This window comes from Microcaecilia unicolor, chromosome 6, assembly GCF_901765095.1.
Source record: "Microcaecilia unicolor chromosome 6, aMicUni1.1, whole genome shotgun sequence".
In the NCBI taxonomy this organism is placed as follows: Eukaryota; Metazoa; Chordata; class Amphibia; order Gymnophiona; family Siphonopidae; genus Microcaecilia; species Microcaecilia unicolor.
The window spans coordinates 280,003,665-280,023,765 of record NC_044036.1 but is presented as its reverse complement, the minus strand read 5'-3'; the positions used below and the strand labels follow the sequence as shown (position 1 = coordinate 280,023,765).

Here is a 20,101-nt window from a genome sequence, read left to right as displayed (position 1 = left end):
TCTATTCGGATAAATTATATGGAACATGTTTTCTTTGAACTTCTCTCCTCTTCCTTTCTAGACCATTGTCTCAACCACCGCCATTCGCTCTTCATTATGCCACAGACAGCGATGTCGATCCTGGTTCTGGCGATAGCATTAGCCTGGCTAGATCAATCAGTAAAGATAGCCTGGCTTCAAATATTATCAGTGTGACTCCAAAGCATCAATCAAATCCCACACCTGTAAAACCTAGTGGAAGGAGCTTGCATAGTAATGCAGACATTCAAGATGAGGATGAACAGCTCACCATGATTAAAAGTGATGAAATACCAAACTTGGATGACCTTGACTTGCAAAGTATATCTTCCAGAGTACCCAGCCAAATATCAACTGCGCGATCTCCAAAAAAACAGACAGAGGCCTCCGAAAACAAACCAGATAGCTTTTTCTTGGAGCCATTGATGCCTGCAGTGCTGAAACCAGCAAAGGAAAAACGAATTATTGTTAACAAACAGGAAGAGTGTGGTGAGGAAAACCAAAGGAATTTTACATCAAAGAGACCGAATGGTGGGCATTTGATCTTATCACGTCAGAAAGTAAATATTAATCATGTAGATCATGACCTTGACAGAACTTGTATGCCTACTTCAAATTCTGTATTTACAACAGCAGCTAATGCTGCTACAACAGAATCTGTGCAAGCTTCAGCAGAGGCTGGACTTGGAGCTTTTAGACCTATAGCTACAAGCAGTGTAGATCCCTCATCTCAGGAACAGCTGAGCAGAGGATTCTTCCTTCATGATTCAAAGACCGAAGAAGATGAAGACGAAACTAGTTATGGAAAAAGTGGTTCTTCTCGTAACCCTGATATTGCGTGGACCATAGTGAGGCAAGATTCTGATTCTGATGTCTTGGATATAGAAGAAGCAGAGCAAGACTTGGTTGGAGACCATTTGGTCATCCGTAAATATATAGGTGAGGAAGAGTCTGAAAAACTGCAGGAGGACATGAAAGTGAAAGAACATGAAGACAAGGATGATGCCAGTGGGCGTTCAAGCCCATGTCTCAGCACCATCTCCCAAATTAGTAGTGCCTCCATGGCTAGTGGCAGTGTCCGAATGACTAGCTTTGCAGAACGTAAACTTCAAAGACTCAACAGTTATGAAACTAAGTCAAGCACCAGTAGTTCTCAGAAGACCACACCTGATGGTTCAGAAAGTATTTCTATTCCATTAACCACATGGAAACAAAAACGAGAACAGAGCCCGGGCAGGCAGAATAAAGACAATGCCAATCTTTTAGCTTCAGAACTGGTCCAGCTGCACATGCAGTTGGAAGAAAAGCGAAGGTCAATAGAAGCACAAAAGAAAAAAATGGAAGCTCTCTCTGCTAGGCAGCGGCTGAAGTTGGGTAAGGCAGCTTTCTTGAATGTTGTTAAAAAGGGGAAAACTGAAGGAATTCCTCAGCCACTAAAACCATGTCCTTTTCCTAAGGAGCACACAAGTCAAAATGGGGAAGATTTTGTTTCTGTTTCTATGAATGTGAATACTGAACAGTACTTTTTAAAAGGTGACAAAGAAACTAGAAATGAACCCCATATAGCAAAAGAAGTCAGAATTCCAGATAATGCAACTATTGTGGAGCACAAACCTAGACAACATGTTGCTATTGAGGACATTAAGAAGACAAAAGCTATTTCTGCTAGCATTCTAGAGGAAGCTGTTCCTGATGTAGATTTAAATGAATGTGAACTCTCTATTGAGAAACTAAATGAAACTATTAGTACACTTCAACAGGCTATATTAAAAATATCTCAACAGCAGGAGCTTCTTATGAAATCCCCAACACCAAGTTCTAGAAGTCTGGACCAAAATATAAAACCACCTATTCACTTTGTGGAGCTGCTCTCTCCCACAAGCACAGGCACCAATCGTAAACCACCTCGACTTGGTCAAGGACGAACCCCCCGTGCCAACCGACCAACCGAACTGAAGGTTTCTAAGGACAAACAGCAAAATTCATCCCGTGTAGTCACTCCGATACATAATGTAGAAACATTACCCCATTTCAGGCCTTTCACAACTCATAAACCATGTACTATACAAACAGAAGGTTTTGAAAACAGTCCAGACCCAGATAGTGATTCCCAAGGTCATCTTGTTGGAAGTTACAGACTCCATGATGAAAGCAATCACAGGGCATTTGTACTGTCTACTTCTAAGGATGCGAATATTATTGCTGAGCAAATTAGCAAAGAAGCTTTCAATTCAAGAGCTATAGGGTCAAAATCTTCAGATGACTCAGGAAAAGAAAATGTGCCAGTAGATGAAACACTGAAAAGTAAGGCGAACCTCATTGAGGTAGACATATCTGAATTCAGAGATGCAGAAGACGACTATGAAACAGAAAACCTTGAAGTCTCTGCAGACACAAGTGGTGAAGATCAGAAGTCTGGTGTAGGATTTTTCTTCAAGGTAAAAACTTTTTCCTTTAATAGGATATAGGTTTCAGTTAAAAGTTTTTAGAGCCGAAAATTATTTAGGAGCGCAAGCTCAAATGTCAAGATGTCAACATGGTTTGGGGGGAGAGGGGTAGTTTTATGAAAGAATGCCTAGGAAAGAAAGACATATGCTGCCTTTTTAAATAAAATAGGTGCAAAATATGCAAACAGTTTATACCTACCCTGAGACAACAGCAACTTTGTGTAGTTATATTCTTGTATATACCTGTGTGTCAATTCCTGCAAGTGCTGAGCCTGTCCACATTCTGGCCATTCTCCATCCCTATAAACATCTTTGTCTCTATTCCATAAAAGTAGGCACTATGTTTTCTAAGTGTTTAGTCTTATGTGTTTATCCCCGTGCAGTTTTGTTCTGCTTAGTTCCAAAGCCAGTTCTATAGAGCATTAAGACAATTACCATATTATCTCAATTATAATATGCATTCATGTATAATAGCACCAAGAGTTTTAAGCTTTATTCTGATGTAAAACTCTAATTACCTATGTATAAAATAAGGTGGAGTTCAGCATGTCCATGTACTTCTGTAAGTATGAGGTTGGAATCGCTATATTAAGTACGTACAGGTAGTATAAAAAAATAGTGCACCACAGAAGTGCAATTACAAATGAAAATGCATTGATAAAAATAATTCTTTTGTGAAATATCGTAACCTGCCAGATCTATAGCCATCAACTGATGCCTTGGCGGTCTTCACACGTGATGAGTATTGCCTTGCGAAAGGCTTAAAACACCTTCAAACTTTTTTTTCTATGTGCAGTATGCACCCAGACTTTGAGTAATTTTTTGAGAAAAAAAGTGCATATTGAATCCAAGATAATATTGTATATAAGAAAATGTAATGATTGCACCTTCCTAATTCTATCGATAAATAACAATAAGATATTGAACTAGTACATGTTGAACAGTTTTCCAGTGGAGGTGGAGATAGGATTTGAATTTAAGAAAACATAGGAAAAGTACAGAGGGTCTCTAAAGGAGAGGATGGACTGTAGAGCTTATTAATAGGTCTGGATCATAGGTGCCAGCTCTGTGGGTGCTTGAGCACCCCAATATTGAGAAATTATCTCTACTGTTCAGTGAAGCGTTATTTCCATTGGGTTTAGCACCTCCAGTTGTTTTGAAAAGTTGGCTCCTATGGTGTAGGAATGGGCAGAATATATCAGTCATCGTTTTCTATATGACTAAAATGATGTGTATACAGAATTTCTGTATTTGTATTATAGCACCTTTAATTGTCTTTAGTAGATTTTGTTATCTGCTTGTCAGTTGTTTTCACATGGTCTCTTGTCCTTTTTAACAATACAGGATGAACAGAAAGCAGAAGATGAACTAGCAAAGAAACGTGCTGCTTTCTTACTGAAACAGCAGCGCAAGGCTGAAGAGGCTCGTATCCGAAAACTTCAGCTTGAGGCAGAAGTTGAACTGAAGCGAGATGAGGCTCGGTAAACAGACAAAGAATGTGCATAATCTGAGAGCTCCTAATTCCTTAAACATATTGCATGGGAATGTGAGATCTTTATAGCCTGTGATAGCTATTTATTGGACCACCAAAGAGGGTGAAATATGTGAGGTTTCTTATATTTTATTGGCCTCCTTAAACTGCTGAACAAGGAGCTTGTGTGGTCTTGAAAGCTTACCTACGTCATCTGCGGTAGTGCGTCTTTTTGGCATGCACTGGGCCACTTTTTACCACGGCTGGGAAAAAGGCCATTTTTAATGGGCTGGGAAATTGGCGTGCATAAAAATTAAAACTAGCATGCCTATTTACAGCTCGATCCCTTACTGCCAGCCATTGATGTAGCGGTAAAGTCTTACATGCTACCCACATGGTAACCATGCAGTGCGTGCCAATGTGGCCATAATATCAATTACCGCCAGGAATACCCCTCACGGTAGAAAATAGAAAAATACATTCTACCACAGGATTCGGCATGTGCCAAACTCAGAATTACCGCCGGATACACACTACCCTGGAGGTAGTGCCGATCTGGCGTGTGCTACCCATGCGTTAGCCCTCCTGTGACTTTTTAAAAGGGCCCCAAAGAAAGGGCTTCATTTTGCTTTTGTGTGATATAAAGTCCCTATAGCAACTTTACAAAGCCAATGGCAAGTATTTATCTAAGTTGCTGGAACTTAAAAATATATAAAACTAAAGGGCAACAAGAAGTGGCCATGGGCATCAACAGATAAACCACAAAATTCAGTGATTTCTTACAGCTGATTTTTATTGGACTACTGACATGGATTGACACATAATTAAAGCAGATACAGACATTTAAAATACACACCATAAAAAACTAACAAAAAATAAATAATTACAAATAGATATTCAAAAAGAATAATGTGGATAAAGTTCATGATTGAAAACATACTTATAATATTGATTACTAGAATAAATCTATAATTAAGCACTACATCAGGGGTGGGCAACCTCAGACTTCAAGGGCTGCAACCCAGTTGAGTTTTCAAGAATATATATGATCCATTGAGCCACTCTCAAATAGAGCCGTGCCATAGGTGTGGCATGCACTGTGTAGGCCATGTGGTCCATCAATCTCAATATTTACTGATGTGACTGCTACTGGCTGGTGCGGACCTGCAAGGCAAATGTTACTAGGGTATCCGTTCATGCTTGAGGGAGGAAGGCCCAAGCCTGCACTGTGCCTAGCAGAGCTCCTATCTACTCCAATTGACGAACTGGCTGTAGATGGGACTTGGGGTAATTAATTAAAAACCCCAGAAGCTCCAACCCCTGAGTAGTCATCCGCATTGACTTCTTGGCTCCTTCTTGAGATGTGCTCTTGACCAGTCAATTGTCCAGATAGGGAAATACATATATCCCCCGTCTGCTTATAAACAGCGCAACTACTTTCAGACATTTGATGACAACTTTGGGCGCAGACACTGTGCCAAATGGCAGAACATGATACTGGAAGTGGCGCTTTCCCACTCAAAATCTGAGATACTTCCTGTGACTGGGAAGTATCAAAATGCGGGTATAGGCATCCTTTAAGTCCAGAGAGCATAGCCAATTGTTTGCCTGAATGAGAGGAAGTAGACTGCCCAGGGAAATCATCCTGAACATTTCTTTCACCAAAAATTTGTTCAGGGCCCTTAAGTCTAGGATGGGCCGGTATCCCCCTGTCTTCTTGGTCACAAGGAAGTACCTGGAATAGAATCCCTTCCCTTCTTCCTGTGGTGGTATGGGTTTGATCATGTGGGCCTATAGAAGGGTGTTCCTCTGTAAGTACCTGCCTGTGCAGAGATCAGATGAACAACACTCAAGGTGCGCAGTTTGGAGGTGTTTGATGCCAGTTCAGAGTATACCTGAACCGGACTATTTGGAGAACCCACCAGTCAGAGGTTAAAAGAGGCCATCTGTGTTGGTAAAAAGTGAGACTCCTCCCAACTGGTAAGCTGCCCGGGATGGATACTTTTGGGTGGCAATGCTCTGCTGGAGCCCGTAAAAAACCTGTGCCCTGCTTTGATTGGAGAGCTGACTGAACTACTGAGGACAGGATTGGTGAGGCCTGGGATTTTGGACTTGAGTCGCCTGAGTAGAACGAGCGGGAGGCTGGTAACCTACGCCTTTGAGAGTAATAGGTACGATGCCAAAACCCGGTCAAGTATCTTCTTACTGAAGAAAATGCAGATGGAGTACGCTGAGTGTGGATAGTGTCTGTGTTTCTTAATGAGGTCATCAGCCTCTTCCACTTTCTCTCCAAACAAGTTGTCCCCTCAGCATGGCATGTCCGACAACATCTCTTGAACCGCTTGTTGTAGGTCAGAGACGTAGCCATGAGCATCTGCGCAGCCCCACACCCATTCCAGAGAGTCTGGACACTACATCAAAAGTATCATAGGCACCCCTGGCCAGATAATGCCTACACTCCATCTGCTTATTGGCCAGCTGGCAAAGTTCTATTGCCTGCTCTGAAGGGAGAGAGTCCGCCAGAGTCAGTGCAGCTTAAATGGGACAGCCACAGTCATATGAATGGTCCCAATCAGACTTTTCACCATACTCAGGAGGCATTCGATGAAGCTACAATGTAGTAAATTTAAAATGAATCGTAGAAAATGTTTCTTCACTCAACGTGTAATTAAACTCTGGAATTTGTTGCCGGAGAATGTGGTAAATGCGGTTAGCTTAGCGGCGTTTAAAAAAGGTTGACAGCTTCCTAAAGGAAAAGTACATAGACCATTATTAAATTGGACTTGGGGAAAATCCACTATTTCTGGGATAAGCAGTATAAAATGTTTTGTACTTTTTGGGGATCTTGCCAGGTATTTGTGACCTGGATTGGCCACTGTTGGAAACAGGATGCTGGGCTTGATGGACCTTTGGTCTGTCCCAGTATGGCAATACTTATGTACTTAAGCAGGGGGGTACCAATTCATGCCCACGGTGTCAGGAGGCCGTCCAGATGTGGCTTGCCTGGTGGGCAAATCCAACAGCCTGGCCAGCAGACTGAGCAGGGTCATGCCACCTCATTGCTCCATATTGGTCCTGGCAAATCTGATTCCCTCCTGTTCTGGGGTTGTACTCCAAAAAACCAGGAAGATTGGAGTGTTTTCTGACCCTCATCACACAGAACAACTGATCTCTTCTGCATCCCAGCCTCCAGTCTCTGGCCCTCACAGCCTGCATGTTGAGAGCTTAGAATTTGCTTCCTTGCATCTTCCTGAAGGTGTCTCCCAGGTCTTGCTGGCTTCCAGTAAAGATTCCAGTAAGAGCTGTTATTCTTTCAAGTGGAAGAGGTTTGCCATCTGTTGTGAGGGTAAGGTCCTAGATCCCCTTTCTTGCCCTACACAGACTCTGCTTGAATGCCTTATACACATTTCTGAGTCTGATCTCGAAACCAACTCTGTAAGGGTTCACCTCATGCCATATAGAAGGTAGGCCCATCTCTGGACAACCTCTAGTTTGCATCTTAAGAGGTTTGCTTTTGACAAAGCCCCCTGTCAAACCACAGCATCATACTCGCCCTGCTGATGAAAGCTCCTTTTGAGACGCTGGATTCCTGTCATCTGAAGTACTTGACCTGGAAAGTCTTGTTTTTGGTAGCTGTTACTTCAGCTCGCAGGGTCAGTGAGCGTCAAGCCCTAGTGATGGATCCACCTTACACAAAATTTCATTATAATCACCCTAAGTTCCTGCCTAAGGTTATGTTGGAGTTTCATCAATCGTTCTTCCAACATTCTTTCCCAAACCACATGCCCATGCTGGTGAAAGCGCTTTGCACACCTTGGACTTCAAGCAAGCATTAGCCTTTAACTTGGAGCGGACTAGGCCCTACAGACAGTCCACCCAGCTTTTTGTTTCTTTTGATCCGAACAGGATGGGAGTTGCCATTGGGAAACACAGTCTCTAATTGGCTGACAGATCGCATTTCATTCACTTATTCCCATGCTGGGCTGACTCTTGAGGGCCATATCAAGGCTCACAATGTCAGAGCCATGGCTGCGACTGTAGTCACTTGAGGTCAGCCTCCATTGAAGAAATCTGCAAGGCTGCAATGTAGTCATCGGTCCACATTCACATCTCATTCCTGCCTTGAGCAGGATACCTGATGTGATAGTCAGTTAGGACAGACACTTCTACAGAATTTGTTTGGGGTCTAGCTTGAATCCAACTCCACCGTCCTAGTCCCGTTTTGTTCTGTTCCAGGCTGCACTCTCACACGGTTGTATATAGTTTCAGGTTAATTACTATTTTGTCCTTAACCGTTGCTAGGTCCTATTGACCTTGATGGTTTTTCATGAGCCTGGTAGCTTGGTATTCCCACATGTGAGAATATGACCTGCTTGTCCTCAAAGAAAACAAAGATACTTACCTGTAGCAGATATTCTTTGAGGACAGCAGGCCATTCATTCTTCCAACTCCCCTTGGAGTTGTCTCCTTTTTGTACTATGCTATAGTATTGTACCGATAGTCCGACATGCTTACGTTGGGCGGGAAGGCACATACGCATGCGCGGTGGGGACACTGTGCATGCTGTTAAAGCTCTAGTAGCTCGTTTAAGCTGTGCACCGGGCAACATGAATGACGTTGCCCACATGTGAGAATGAATGACCTGCTGTCCTCTGAGAATACCTGCTGCAGGTAAATATCTTCGCTTTATCATTTATACATTTGTGCTCTACCTATTATGACTGTTGCTTTGTTTTATTTTGAAAACAATTTATATTGTTTGTCTCGTCTCCTTTTCAAGTGAACTTTGTGCATCACTTTTATGAGTTTTTTTTTCCATTGGCTCTTACGTTTGAATAAGGTAAATGCTTTTAATTTGTTTCTTATCGGTGTAATGTGCAATAGTAATATCTTACCTTTATGCCGTGAGTTTTGAAGTGTTGTGATTATGTATTGTGTTTAATTATAAATTTATTTTTGTGATCAATATTATGTTTTTAGTAGGACAGTGGATTAATTGCATTAACTAATGTGATTAATACAGTATAAGTTTTCACGATAAAAATTTTAAGCATGTTAACTGTGCCAGGCTATTCTCTGCCTTCCCTTTCTTTCCATTCCCCAGCTCCCATGGGTTCAATGTTGCAGTGTATACCTTTTCCAGTCTTCCTGCAGACACATCCCCACAGCCTTCTTGGAAACAGAAAGTACATCAGAGGAGGCTGGGTACCGGCAGAAGAAGGCAGGTAATGGTATGCACCATAATGTTGAACCCGTGTGAGCTGGGGAAGGCTTTGGAGGCTGGTGGAGTAAGGCAGCTGTGGCAGCAACAGCAGAAGCAGTGGTGGACCAGGAAGGGCACTGGTGTATAGCTACAGGGGGTGCCAACAACCCTAACTCTGTCCATGCTCCTGCATGCTCTATCCCTGCTCCCGTGCACTTCTGCCTTCTCTCTTGCCCTCTAATTGCTGATGTTAGGTGAAATATTGGTCCAATGCCAGACCAGTTAATTAAAAATTAAAAATTCTAATTGTGATTAACATTTTGACTCGTCCAATTGCCCTAGTTTTAAGTATTCTTTCAACCATGAACTTTATCCGTATATGTTTATTTTTTGAATGGCTATTATAATCTTTGTGTAGATCACTGATGCAGACTTTGGTCGAAACACAGTCTTTCGGGTTGTTCAGTAAAAATCAACTGTAAAAAAAAAATCACTGAATCCTGTGGTTAATCTGTTGATGCCTGTGGCCACGCCTTCTTGTTCTTTGGTATGATAATTCCCTTGGGGCTCTGTTTACTATGACGTGCTAGCGTTTTTTAGCGCCTGCACAAAATTATTGCGCGCTAACTGTAGGGGCCCATAGGAATATTGTGGGCGCCTACACAGCGTGCGCTAATGGTTAGCAAGCACTAAAAGCACTAATGCACCTCTAGCGCACCTTAGTAAACAGGGCCGTTGGTGTTTTCCCTTTCCTTTTGGAGCCAAACTTCAAAAAAATGACAATTTCTTAATGTCTCTCCAGACCAGTCCAGACTTATGGGTTGACACTGTGCTATCAGTAGATAGAGACTGAGGACTGCTGACTTTGGAAGGTGGTACTGTAAGTATCCTTTGCGGCCCACAGCCAGCTAGTATTTCTCAGTCTTCAGCAGATTGGTAGGTGTGCAGTCCAGATCTGGTTGAGGCAGGCCGGGTCTATTAGGGGTGACTACAAGGTGTTCTTGAGCCCTCTGGTAGGATATTTTTTTTATCCTTTAATTTAAAAAAAAGTAGGACCACCAATAAGGCTAGCAGGAACTTGAATCACTCCAGCCTTAAGCCGGTGAGGTGTCACACCTAGGTAGTTGTGTCCCCACACCCACCACCATCTCAAATGTTTTGTCCTGGAATGGGCTAAGATCAGAGTTGTCTCAGCTTCTCCCTCCCTAATATTGAAACTTTGAGTAGGTAGCAGCAGGCAAAAAAAAAAAGGCATTGTAATGAGTTTTGTGGAGCAGCCTGCCATTTTGGACAGTTTCCACTCTTGTGGTGTTGATTCGGGGTGAAGTTCCTTTGTGAGGGGAGGGAGAGGGGAAAATTGCTGCAAGCCTGCAAGGTGCTTACAGCTAGCCAGAGTGAAAAAGTGTAGAAGTTGCTGTGGTGGTGAGGAGCTGCAGCGGATAGTGGAGTCTCTGTTGGGGGAATTGATGGTCAGAGAGCTGTAGTGAAGCAGAGGACATCTGACCCAGAGAGAGAGGCTGACCTCTGAGATGGTGGTGGCAGCCATCTTTGAAAACACCTGTGTGGATTTGGCCTCTCTCTAACTGCAGACAGTGGACTTCTACAGCCATGTTTGAAAACACGTGTGTGGATTCGGCCTCTTCATGACTTCATGACTGCAGACTGGAATTTCTGGAGGTTCAGAGCCTGTGCAACAGACCCAGGGAAACCTTGGAAGGGACTGGATTTCTACTAGATTTGTTGTTTCTGTATACAGAGCCCTTTATTTAAAATATTCAGGGAAACTGGCCCTGTTCCCAAGGAAGACTCTGCTGTGGGACCTGAGGTTTCTAAATGACTTAGTCTGGATTGGGAGACAAGCTTGGATGATCTGCATTAGCAATGTATGGCTACATTAGACTGGCTAAAGGACAGTTGGAGGAGGCATAAACTTCCTGAGCCCCTACGTCTTGCCCCATCCTTGGCCACCTTTAAATCTAGACTGAAAGCCCTCCTCTTTAACATTGCTTTTGACTCGTAACCACTCGCCTCCACCTACCCTCCTCTCTTCCTTCCCGTTCACATTAATTGATTTGATTTGCTTACTTTATTTATTTTTTGTCTATTAGATTGTAAGCTCTTTGAGCAGGGACTGTCTTTCTTCTATGTTTGTGTAGCGCTGCGTATGCCTTGTAGCGCTATAGAAATGCTAAATAGTAGTAGTAGGCATGGCCTCCAGGGAGGATCCCTCTGCACTGAGGATCTTCCATGGGGACATGCCTACAGAACTAATTTCTTAAGTGGCAGCAGTCTTTAAACTGTTGGATGAACCTCAAGACTGTGAAAACTGAGGTTGAGGATCCCTTGATAATAGGGATTAGGAAACCACCTTGATCTTTCCTGTGCATAGTGCTATAAAGGATATGATTTTGGTGGGGTGGGACTCCCCAGATGCGGGTTTCAAAGCCAGCTGAGCTATTATGCAGCTTTACCTGATTCCACTGGATGAGAAAGAGGTTTTGAAGCCCCTGAGGATAAATATGGTACTGTCCACAGTTGCAAAATAGCCAAAAAAGCACAAGTATAAAGGGAGGGGTGGGGGTTGTCAAATCAGTACTTTATTAAACAGGCCCACAGTTGCTAAGAAGACAACTATTCCCGTTGAAGGGAAGGCAGCCTTGATAGACCCTCAATATCACAGGATGAAGCAAGCAACTGACATGTCAGCCTTACCATTGCATGCTTCAGTATGTGGAAGTTACATGGTGTGGGTGTGCTTTAGGTTTTCTGAACAGGTGTTGGATAGGACAGGTGAGAGGCCCGCTGGGTACAATGTCATAAGAGCTTCTGCTAAAAGCATGGCTTTGCTGGTGGTAGCATGTAGGTTCCTTTGGCTTCATTGTTGGTTGTTGGATGTGGCATCAAAGAGTAGGCTTCCTTTCTGTGAGCAGCTGTTTGAGAAGGACCTGGACAAGTTGATGGACGTGTTTAGGATAGTCCAAGAGGCTTCATCTTCTAGATGATAAGCCTTGTTGCAGGGTACAAAGAAGTACTGTCTTGAGTACTTCTTAGTACCCTTAGAACGCAGCAGTCCAGGTTTTTCCAGAAAGGCTGGTCCTTTCAAAGAGATGTTGGACCCAGTTAAGTGGCAGGGCCTGCTGCTGCGGTCAGTTCTGAGATTATCAGGACGACTCTCTGCTGCTGACAGTGGGATGTTGGTTAAGAACATTCTACTGCGGGTGGGCCAGATTACTTCAGATCAGTGGGTCCTGGAAGTCATCATGAGGACTACGCTGTGGCATTCGCTCACCTCTACGAAACAATTTCCTAGAGTCTCTCTGCTGCTTAAGAGGCAGGATGAGGGTGTTCGGGGCATTTTGCAGAGAGTGCTGCAACTCAAGGCAGTGACACTATCCTTCCAGAGGATCAATCGAGGGGCAGGTATTCTATTTTCTAATGCCAATAATAAATTCTGACCCATTTTAGATCTCAAGAGGTAGAATGGATCTCTAAAATACTGGTTTCTGTATGGAAACTCTCCAGTTGGTCATTTTAGTCTGAGAGGGGGAGTTTCTTATAGTCTTAGATCTGATGAAGGCATATCTCTATATTCCGATTCAGCCTGGCCATCAGAAGTAAGTTTGTTTTGCAGTTTTAGGGCAGCATTTTGTTTTGTGCTCTTCCCTTTGGCCTGGTGATAGTACCACAGATTTTTCCCATGGTCCTGGTGGTGGTAGCAGGCTGGAGGGGTGCACCCAAATTCCCTGTATCGATGATTGGTTGATAACAGGCGAAGTCCTTCCTGAAAAATGAGTCCTAAGCCGAGGATTTGGGCTTGCCAAGAGCAAGTTGTGGCTTTCACGGGTGATAGAGTATCTAGGAATGAAGTAAAACACATCTCTGGGGGGGAGTGTTTCTGATGGAAGAACAAGTGAGGAAGCTAAGGGCACAGTTCAAGAGCTTCTCAGTAGAGAGATGCCTTGAACTTGGAATTACCTTCAAGTCTTAGGGTTGATGGCAGCATCACTAGAGGTGGTTCCTTGCGCCAGAGAGTACATAGGACCCCTGTAGCAGGTACTATCATCTTGGTGGACACCACAGTCACAGGAGTTGGATGTGAGGCTGTCTCTCCTGAGGGAGTCAAGGGACGGTCTCTGAGGTGGTGTCTGTAGAGCACCAATTTGAAGAAAGGAGTGAGTCTAGAGAGTGCAGTAGATGGTGATGATGGCGGACACTAGCACTAGCCTGAAGGGCTGAGAAGCTCATTCCCTGGGGCAAATGGCGGAAGGCTGCTGGTCAAGGGAGGATGAGGCGTGGTTGATTAACAGGTTAGGAGCAAGATCAATCTAGTTATCACTGCAGGCATTTTGCCTATTGATTCAGAGCAAGACAGTGAGAGTCATATCGGCCAGTGTCTGATAAGTCCACAGTGCATGTGGCCAGCATAGAGAATGTGCAAGTAGACAAAGCAGAAACCACCTAGATCTAGAGGAATGGTGTCTGGCACAGGACGCTTTTGTAAGCATTGTGCAACACTGGAGTCCACTGGTGATAGATCTCATAGCAACAGTGCTCAATGGGAGGACTCCCAGATACTTCAGAGGTGGTCAGTTGGAAGGGATAGATACATTAATGTAGCAGTAATACATCTATCCCTTTCAGTCAACCCTCTCTCCTATAGCTGAAGAATCTGGGAACCTTCGTATTGGATACTGTTGTCAGTATTGCACAATACTTAGAATGACCCTTTTACATGTGTTTCTGCCATGGCCTCTGCTGAGTAGGATCATTTAGAAGATAGATGCCCATGGAGGCTCAGTGGTTCTGGTAGTTCTAGTGTGGCCTAGGGTATGGAGACCTAGTCCATTTGGTAGTGGGCATTCTGCTTCGGTTCCTGGCCATGGAGGGTCTCGAGTCAGGATCTAGTGAAGATGCAGGACCTGTCTTCGTACTGTCTGTTGACAGAACAAGGTTGCAAAAAAGAGGATACTCCAGCAAAGTAATATCCACATTGACTTCCAGAAGGTGGTCTACTTCGTTGGTGTATGTGAATTTGGCGCATTTTTGAGGGATGATGTGAAGACCGACAAGTGCTTTTCTCATGAGCTTCCATAGGAGATATTCAGGGATTTTTGCAAACTAGTTTGCTCAAGGACTTGGCATTAGCTTCTCTGAAGGTTCAAATCTCAGCCCTGGCTTATCTTTGTGGCTTGGTTGTAGGTAAATAGTTAGCATCTGATCAGGATGTAGTTGGTTTTTGTTTTGGATTTTTGTTTGTTTTTGTTTTTTGTTTGTTTTTTGCCAGACACCAAGTTGTTGATATCTCCTAGGAGTCCAGTAATGCACCCCTGAGATTTGAATCTCATGGTGTTTGCCTTGGTATGCCTGCCTTTTCAACCCTGGAAGGACATGACTTTGAAGACAATTTTTCTGGTGATCATTTGATCTACTAGGAGGATTTTGGAATTGCAGATCTTATCATGCAGGGACTCTTACTGTTGTTTTTCAAGGAAAAGGTGGTTCTGTGGCCTGTTCCCTGCTTTCTCCCAAAAGTAGTTTTTCTGTTCATGTGACTCAAGAGTATTTTGCTCCTGATCCTTGGAGTAGATGCAAACAACATAGAACAAAAGCTTTTTATATCACTTGGATGTCCAGAGGACCTTGTGTGGGTAGCTTAAGAGAGCAAAGGAATTCCTTTGGTCAGACCGATTGTTCTCTTTGGAGGACAAAAGAAAGGGGAAGCAGCCACCAAAGGCAACTCTGGTGCAGTGGATTAAGGAAACCCATTGCTTCAGTTTATATCCTCAAGGGATGGGAGGTTGAGCTTTTAGCACCCCAGGATTCTTCTCAAGGAAGGTAACATCATAAGTCCATCTCAAGACATTTGTAGGGCGGCCACTTGTGCTTTGGATGTTCGAGCGCATCGGGATGTGGTGTTGGAAGCAAGAGGTTTGACTGCGGGGTTGTCATCTTCCTACCCATAAAAGACTGCTTGGGTACATCCCATTCATCTGGACTGGTTGGAAGGATTCTCAGGAAGAAGAAATTAGATCTTACTTGCTAATTTTCTTTCCTTTAGTCCCTCCAGACCAGTTCAGAATTCACCCTGATGCACTCAGTTGGGTGTGAGAGAGAACAGTATAGGATTCTGATCAGAAGGGAGCAGGAGCCATTCTATCTGGTGGTCGTACCCTGACATAGATTGCTGCTTTAGTTCTTCTTGTCTGTTGCCATTTGTTCCCTGGTTTGGGGGTTAATGTTTCTACTTTTTGTGGAAGTTGTACCTGCTAGGCTGTGAAAATACTGGCTGACTGGCAGGATACTTACAGGATCACCTTCTAGTCAGTAGTTGTCAGTCTCCATTACTGATAGGAGTGCATAAACCCTTGCATCTGGACAGGTCTGGAGAAACTGAAGGAAAGAAAATTAGCAGGTAAAATCTAATTTCTTCGTGCCTTTTATTAATGGACAGAACTGTAGATGGGGCAACATTAATTTCTTATTTTATAAATAATTTTAGTGAAATAACCGATTGTTCTCCAGGGTTAAAATTGATGCTCTGACTTGTTATTTTATGTGATAATGAAATCAGTATTTTAGGGGAGTCTTTGATACAAAGCAGTGTCATCTTACTGTGGAACAGCATGCATAGTTACAGCTGCACTGAGGGAGGGCAGTTTTAGACGATCAGTTTAAACATGCAAATTGCTAATAAATACATGTCCTCCCCAACAATTTCAAAAGCTGCAGCATTGAGTATTGCTGCTTACTTGCTCTGTTAGCCAGGCATGCCATTTTTTTTCTGCTTTCACTTTTCTGGAGCAATCTGCAACACTAGTCTGGGTAATCTGAAACATTTCTGGGCTTAAATTTGCACAAATCAACTCTCAAAGTTGATCCATGCATAGTTCATCATACTTGAATATTATCCTCAGACGCAAGGCTGAAGAAGAACGAATCCGGAAGGATGAAGAGAAGGCAAGAAGAGAACTCATAAAACAGGAATATTTGAGAAGAAAGCAGCAACAGATCTTGGAAGAGCAAGGGCTCAGTAAACCTAAACCCAAACCCAAAAAACCACGACCCAAATCTGTTCAGACCGACTCATTTAGCGATACAGCAACAAAATGTTCTACTCGTAAGTAGTTGAAAAAATATTCCTTGTATTTTATTTTTTTGCTTAATAACCTGTTTATGTGTATTCTAAAACAAGTTCTGCTTTTTTACCTAGCTGATAATTTGAGTAGTGCCCAGTCTGGCTCTAGTCTCTCTTTGGCATCTGGAGCAACCACTGAAGCTGAAAGTGTGCACTCTGGTGGCACTCCTTCCCATCGGTAAGGGTTTTTCTGTCCTGTGGTTAATGACTGATAATAAGCAGGATCCTTTTTATAGAAAGTACAAGGCAAATCTATCCATACAACAGTCATTTTAAAGTTTTTAAGAAAATGTAGAATAGGAAATAAGTGCAAAGCATAAGACAAATTGTAGTAATTCACAGAAGAAAGGCCATTAGTCTTGAATTGTCGTGTTTTTGTAATCTATAGATTACATGCTGTATTCCTATAGTCGTACCATACAAAATTAAAATCTGTAATAAAAGAAACGGTCAAATTAATATGTGAACATTAACGCTTTGCATGGTCATGTGGAATGCCCAGTTTCTGCTCCTTTACCTTGCTGCAGCATCCTGTAGAGTGTTTACCACCTCTTGGGGGTGGGGTCAGGCATCCCAACCATTGGATGATGGCAGTTACTGACCAGATACAGGCTGCACATATACTAGATTCTCATTCATATGTCTTGACCCACTTTCACCCTTGCTTTAATGTGCTGGTCACAGCCACCGCCTGCTTGTGTTACTTTACTGTTCTTGTAATTCTTGCTGTTGTTAGGACTGAAACCAGAGCATTGCAGTCTTTTTGGTAGAGAATGTTAAAATGCCATGTGAGGTTTGCATTTAATTGATAGTGATATAATTTAGTAATGTCCATTTGATGGAGATCTATTTTATGGAATGCGCTAGATGTTCAGCTGCAATAAGAAAGTACTAGGGAGAAGGGAAAGCCATATTTTTTTTAGAAAAGTGTTCAGGAAGGATTAAGCTTTAGATTTATTGACAGTTTTTGTGTTAATTTATGGTGCCTACATTTATAACAGCCTTAAGTAATTAATCAACCCAAAAAGATCTGTATTGCTTCCAAAGAAGATGTTCTTTTCATCCACTACACCAGTCCAGATCTGATGGGTTATGTCCCTCAGCTGCAGATGAAAACAGACTAATGAGCTGTGACCTGTACAGTATAAAACTGCTGTGCAGCCTCACCAACTGAGTATTCTCTGTCTCTAGCAGGTGGTGAAAAGCAGTGGCATAGCTAGGACTGAATGAGCCTCAGGTGAAAAAATTAAGATGGCCTCCTCCTATAACTCCATCTCTCCCAATGTGAGGAGGAGGTGAGAGGGAACCCCTTCATAGCCCAAGTAAACCCTGCAAAAAACAATCACATTCTAGACCTATATAGAAAACCTGTCATGGTAACAGAAATAGAAACTTAAATGCAAGATATCAAAGATGTACATTTCCCAAAGCTGACATATTACAATTAATAACTTCAGAAAAAAAAATACATTTTTCTACCTTTGTCAGACCATTGTTTTGGTCCTAGTGTCTCTGTATCCTTCCTGCTTGGGGACAGCATCTCTTGGGGTCCTTGCCCCCCCCCCCCCCCCCCCCCCCCCCCCCCCGCAGAATCTCGTCTTTTCATCCTGACACCCAAGGCCCTGGTGCGGCTGGCTTGAAGCTACCATTTTCGTCAGTGTTAGGTTGTTTGGAGGACCATTGGGGGGGGGGGATAGAGAACTGGAGAGTAGGTGACTCCTACCATTGGGGGACCCTGGGCTTTTTGCTGGGCTCACTCGATGATAGTTATGCCCCTGGTGAAGGACATATTATGTAGCACAGCCTGTTTTGATCTAGTGTGCACTTCTGGGCCCAGCTGGAGAACTGGTCTCCCAGTTGATCGCAGGGGCAGAAGGAAGGCTCCAAGGCTGGTTCAGTCATCTAGGGAACACTTGGAGAAGTCTGGGTCCTTTTCCTGGTCTGGTGGACCCTCACCTGTGGGAGCTTTCTCCTTTTTCAATTTCTTTCATTTTTCTCTTGTCCCTCTACACCCTCTACCTTTCTCCACCGATCCAAAAATGCCAGCTGCCTCCCAAAGGTGAGGGCAAAAACAGAAATAGGCAAGGGGTCGGCAAAGGGGGATCCCCTAGAGTTGGTGTATGTGGGAATAGATGGTGAGACCAGCTGCCTGCACCTTGCAGGAGGAGGGAGCTCCATGGCTGCAAGGTGGAAGTGTCTTGGCTCCATCGCACGAGCTACACTAGGAGTTGTGCGTGGTCACAGTACAGGACCCATCAGGGTCAGCAGTGAGGTGTCTGGTGGTATTTCCCATTCAGAGCAGGGCAGATAAGGTCTGGAAGAGTTGCTTCAGTGGAGGGCTTCAAGCTATGTTCCCAATGCAGGGGATACCGCATTGAACGGAACTTATAAGTGGCTTGCCAGGACATTCCTGGAAGCACCTCAGGTGTGAATCTTCTTGGGCTGGACAGCAGAGGATGATACCCTGGGAGAAGGGTTAGGTTTTTCAAACTATGGGAAGGCCAGAGGGCAAAACGTGTGGGGAAAAACCCACTAATTTGTCATCCTCTTTGGAGGAGCCAGGAGCAGTCCCTCCCCTTATCTTAGCCCAGCAGGGATGCATGGGCAAGATGAATATGGCAAGTAGAGGCCTACTGTACTTTAGTTTCAGATGCAGCACCTGTGCTGAAAATGGCCTGAAATCTGGATTTGGCTGAAAATTCCAGTGCGTTTTCAGCTTCCACCCCACCCGAACAGGAGTGGGCTTGACACCCCCCCCCCCCCCCCCCCCAAAAAAAAGAAGAGCGAGCTCAGCCCCACCCTGGAACCACCCAGACCTACCTTAAAGTAGAGGCCGATTGAATTTAGGTTTTGGTTACGGTGTCGAAACTGGCCCAAAATCCTATTCCTGCCCAGTCTTAGTTACGGCCAAAAGGCTATAGCCATGTTTTCAGTTTCGACTGAAACTGGCCGTGTGTTTTCGATGGAAGCACAACATTTTGTGCTTTGTCCTGTTTGTCTCCCCTCTCCACCCCCCCCCCCCCCCCCCCCCTCCGAACAGGAGTTGCCTTTCTCCCCTGCCCAACTGTAGATGCTCCCCTCGGGCCTATTTTACAATCCCTGGCAGTCTAGGGGCATAATCAGGGTAGGAGTGATCCCCAGGTGCTCCTGCCCATGCTGGCTCTGCTTTCAAAATGACTGCCACTACAGAATGTCACAGGGACGGAGACCCGCAGTAACCGCGGGGACGGGGACAAATCCCACAGGGTGGGGGCGGGGATGGGGACAGAGCTCACAGGAACGGGGACAAACTTTGTCCCTGTGTCATTTTCTACTTTGAAGCCTGTTAATGAACTGGACTGTTATTTATGTTTGTGATGCAGACAACGATATTTTGTTTTTTTTTTTGGAAAAACAAGCAAACATGCTGGCCACAACTAGCAAAATTTGCATGGTGATCTTGTGCGTCCTGCTATCAGCACATCGTCTAAGAAGAAATCTTCTATTGGAGGAAGGACTGTAGAAGACAGGAGAGCTAGACTGAATCCTGAGACTGTTGATGACTTAATGACATATTTCAAAAATCATAACTGCTTCATAGGCATATTTCTCCCCTCTAAGGCACACAGAACGCGTTGTATTTTGTACCCCTGGACATTTTAACAGGGTGGATTAGGATTCCTTGGGGTAGTAGAAATCGACTGTTGTTGTGGTTGAAAGGATAAAGGGTGGTGGTGGTGAGGAGGGTTATTACAGCTGCTCGCTGTTATTTATTGTTTTCTATTTGTAATTTATACACAATAGTTGTACAGCATATTGTTCCTTTTCATATTTTAACTAGTAGAAAA

At 43.8% G+C, this 20,101-nt stretch overlaps 1 protein-coding gene across 3 annotated transcripts in view; it reads left to right on the top strand.

Moving 5' to 3' along the window:
* Window positions 1–20,101, top strand: part of CAMSAP1 (calmodulin regulated spectrin associated protein 1) — a 179,866-nt gene that overhangs the window by 146,804 nt on the left and 12,961 nt on the right. For all 3 annotated transcript variants that reach the window (XM_030207609.1, XM_030207608.1, XM_030207610.1), the window contains 4 exons: window positions 62–2,456; window positions 3,810–3,946; window positions 16,054–16,256; window positions 16,350–16,452. In XM_030207609.1, coding sequence (XP_030063469.1) covers window positions 62–2,456; window positions 3,810–3,946; window positions 16,054–16,256; window positions 16,350–16,452 — 2,838 coding nt within the window. The remainder of the gene's footprint in view (window positions 1–61; window positions 2,457–3,809; window positions 3,947–16,053; window positions 16,257–16,349; window positions 16,453–20,101) is intronic.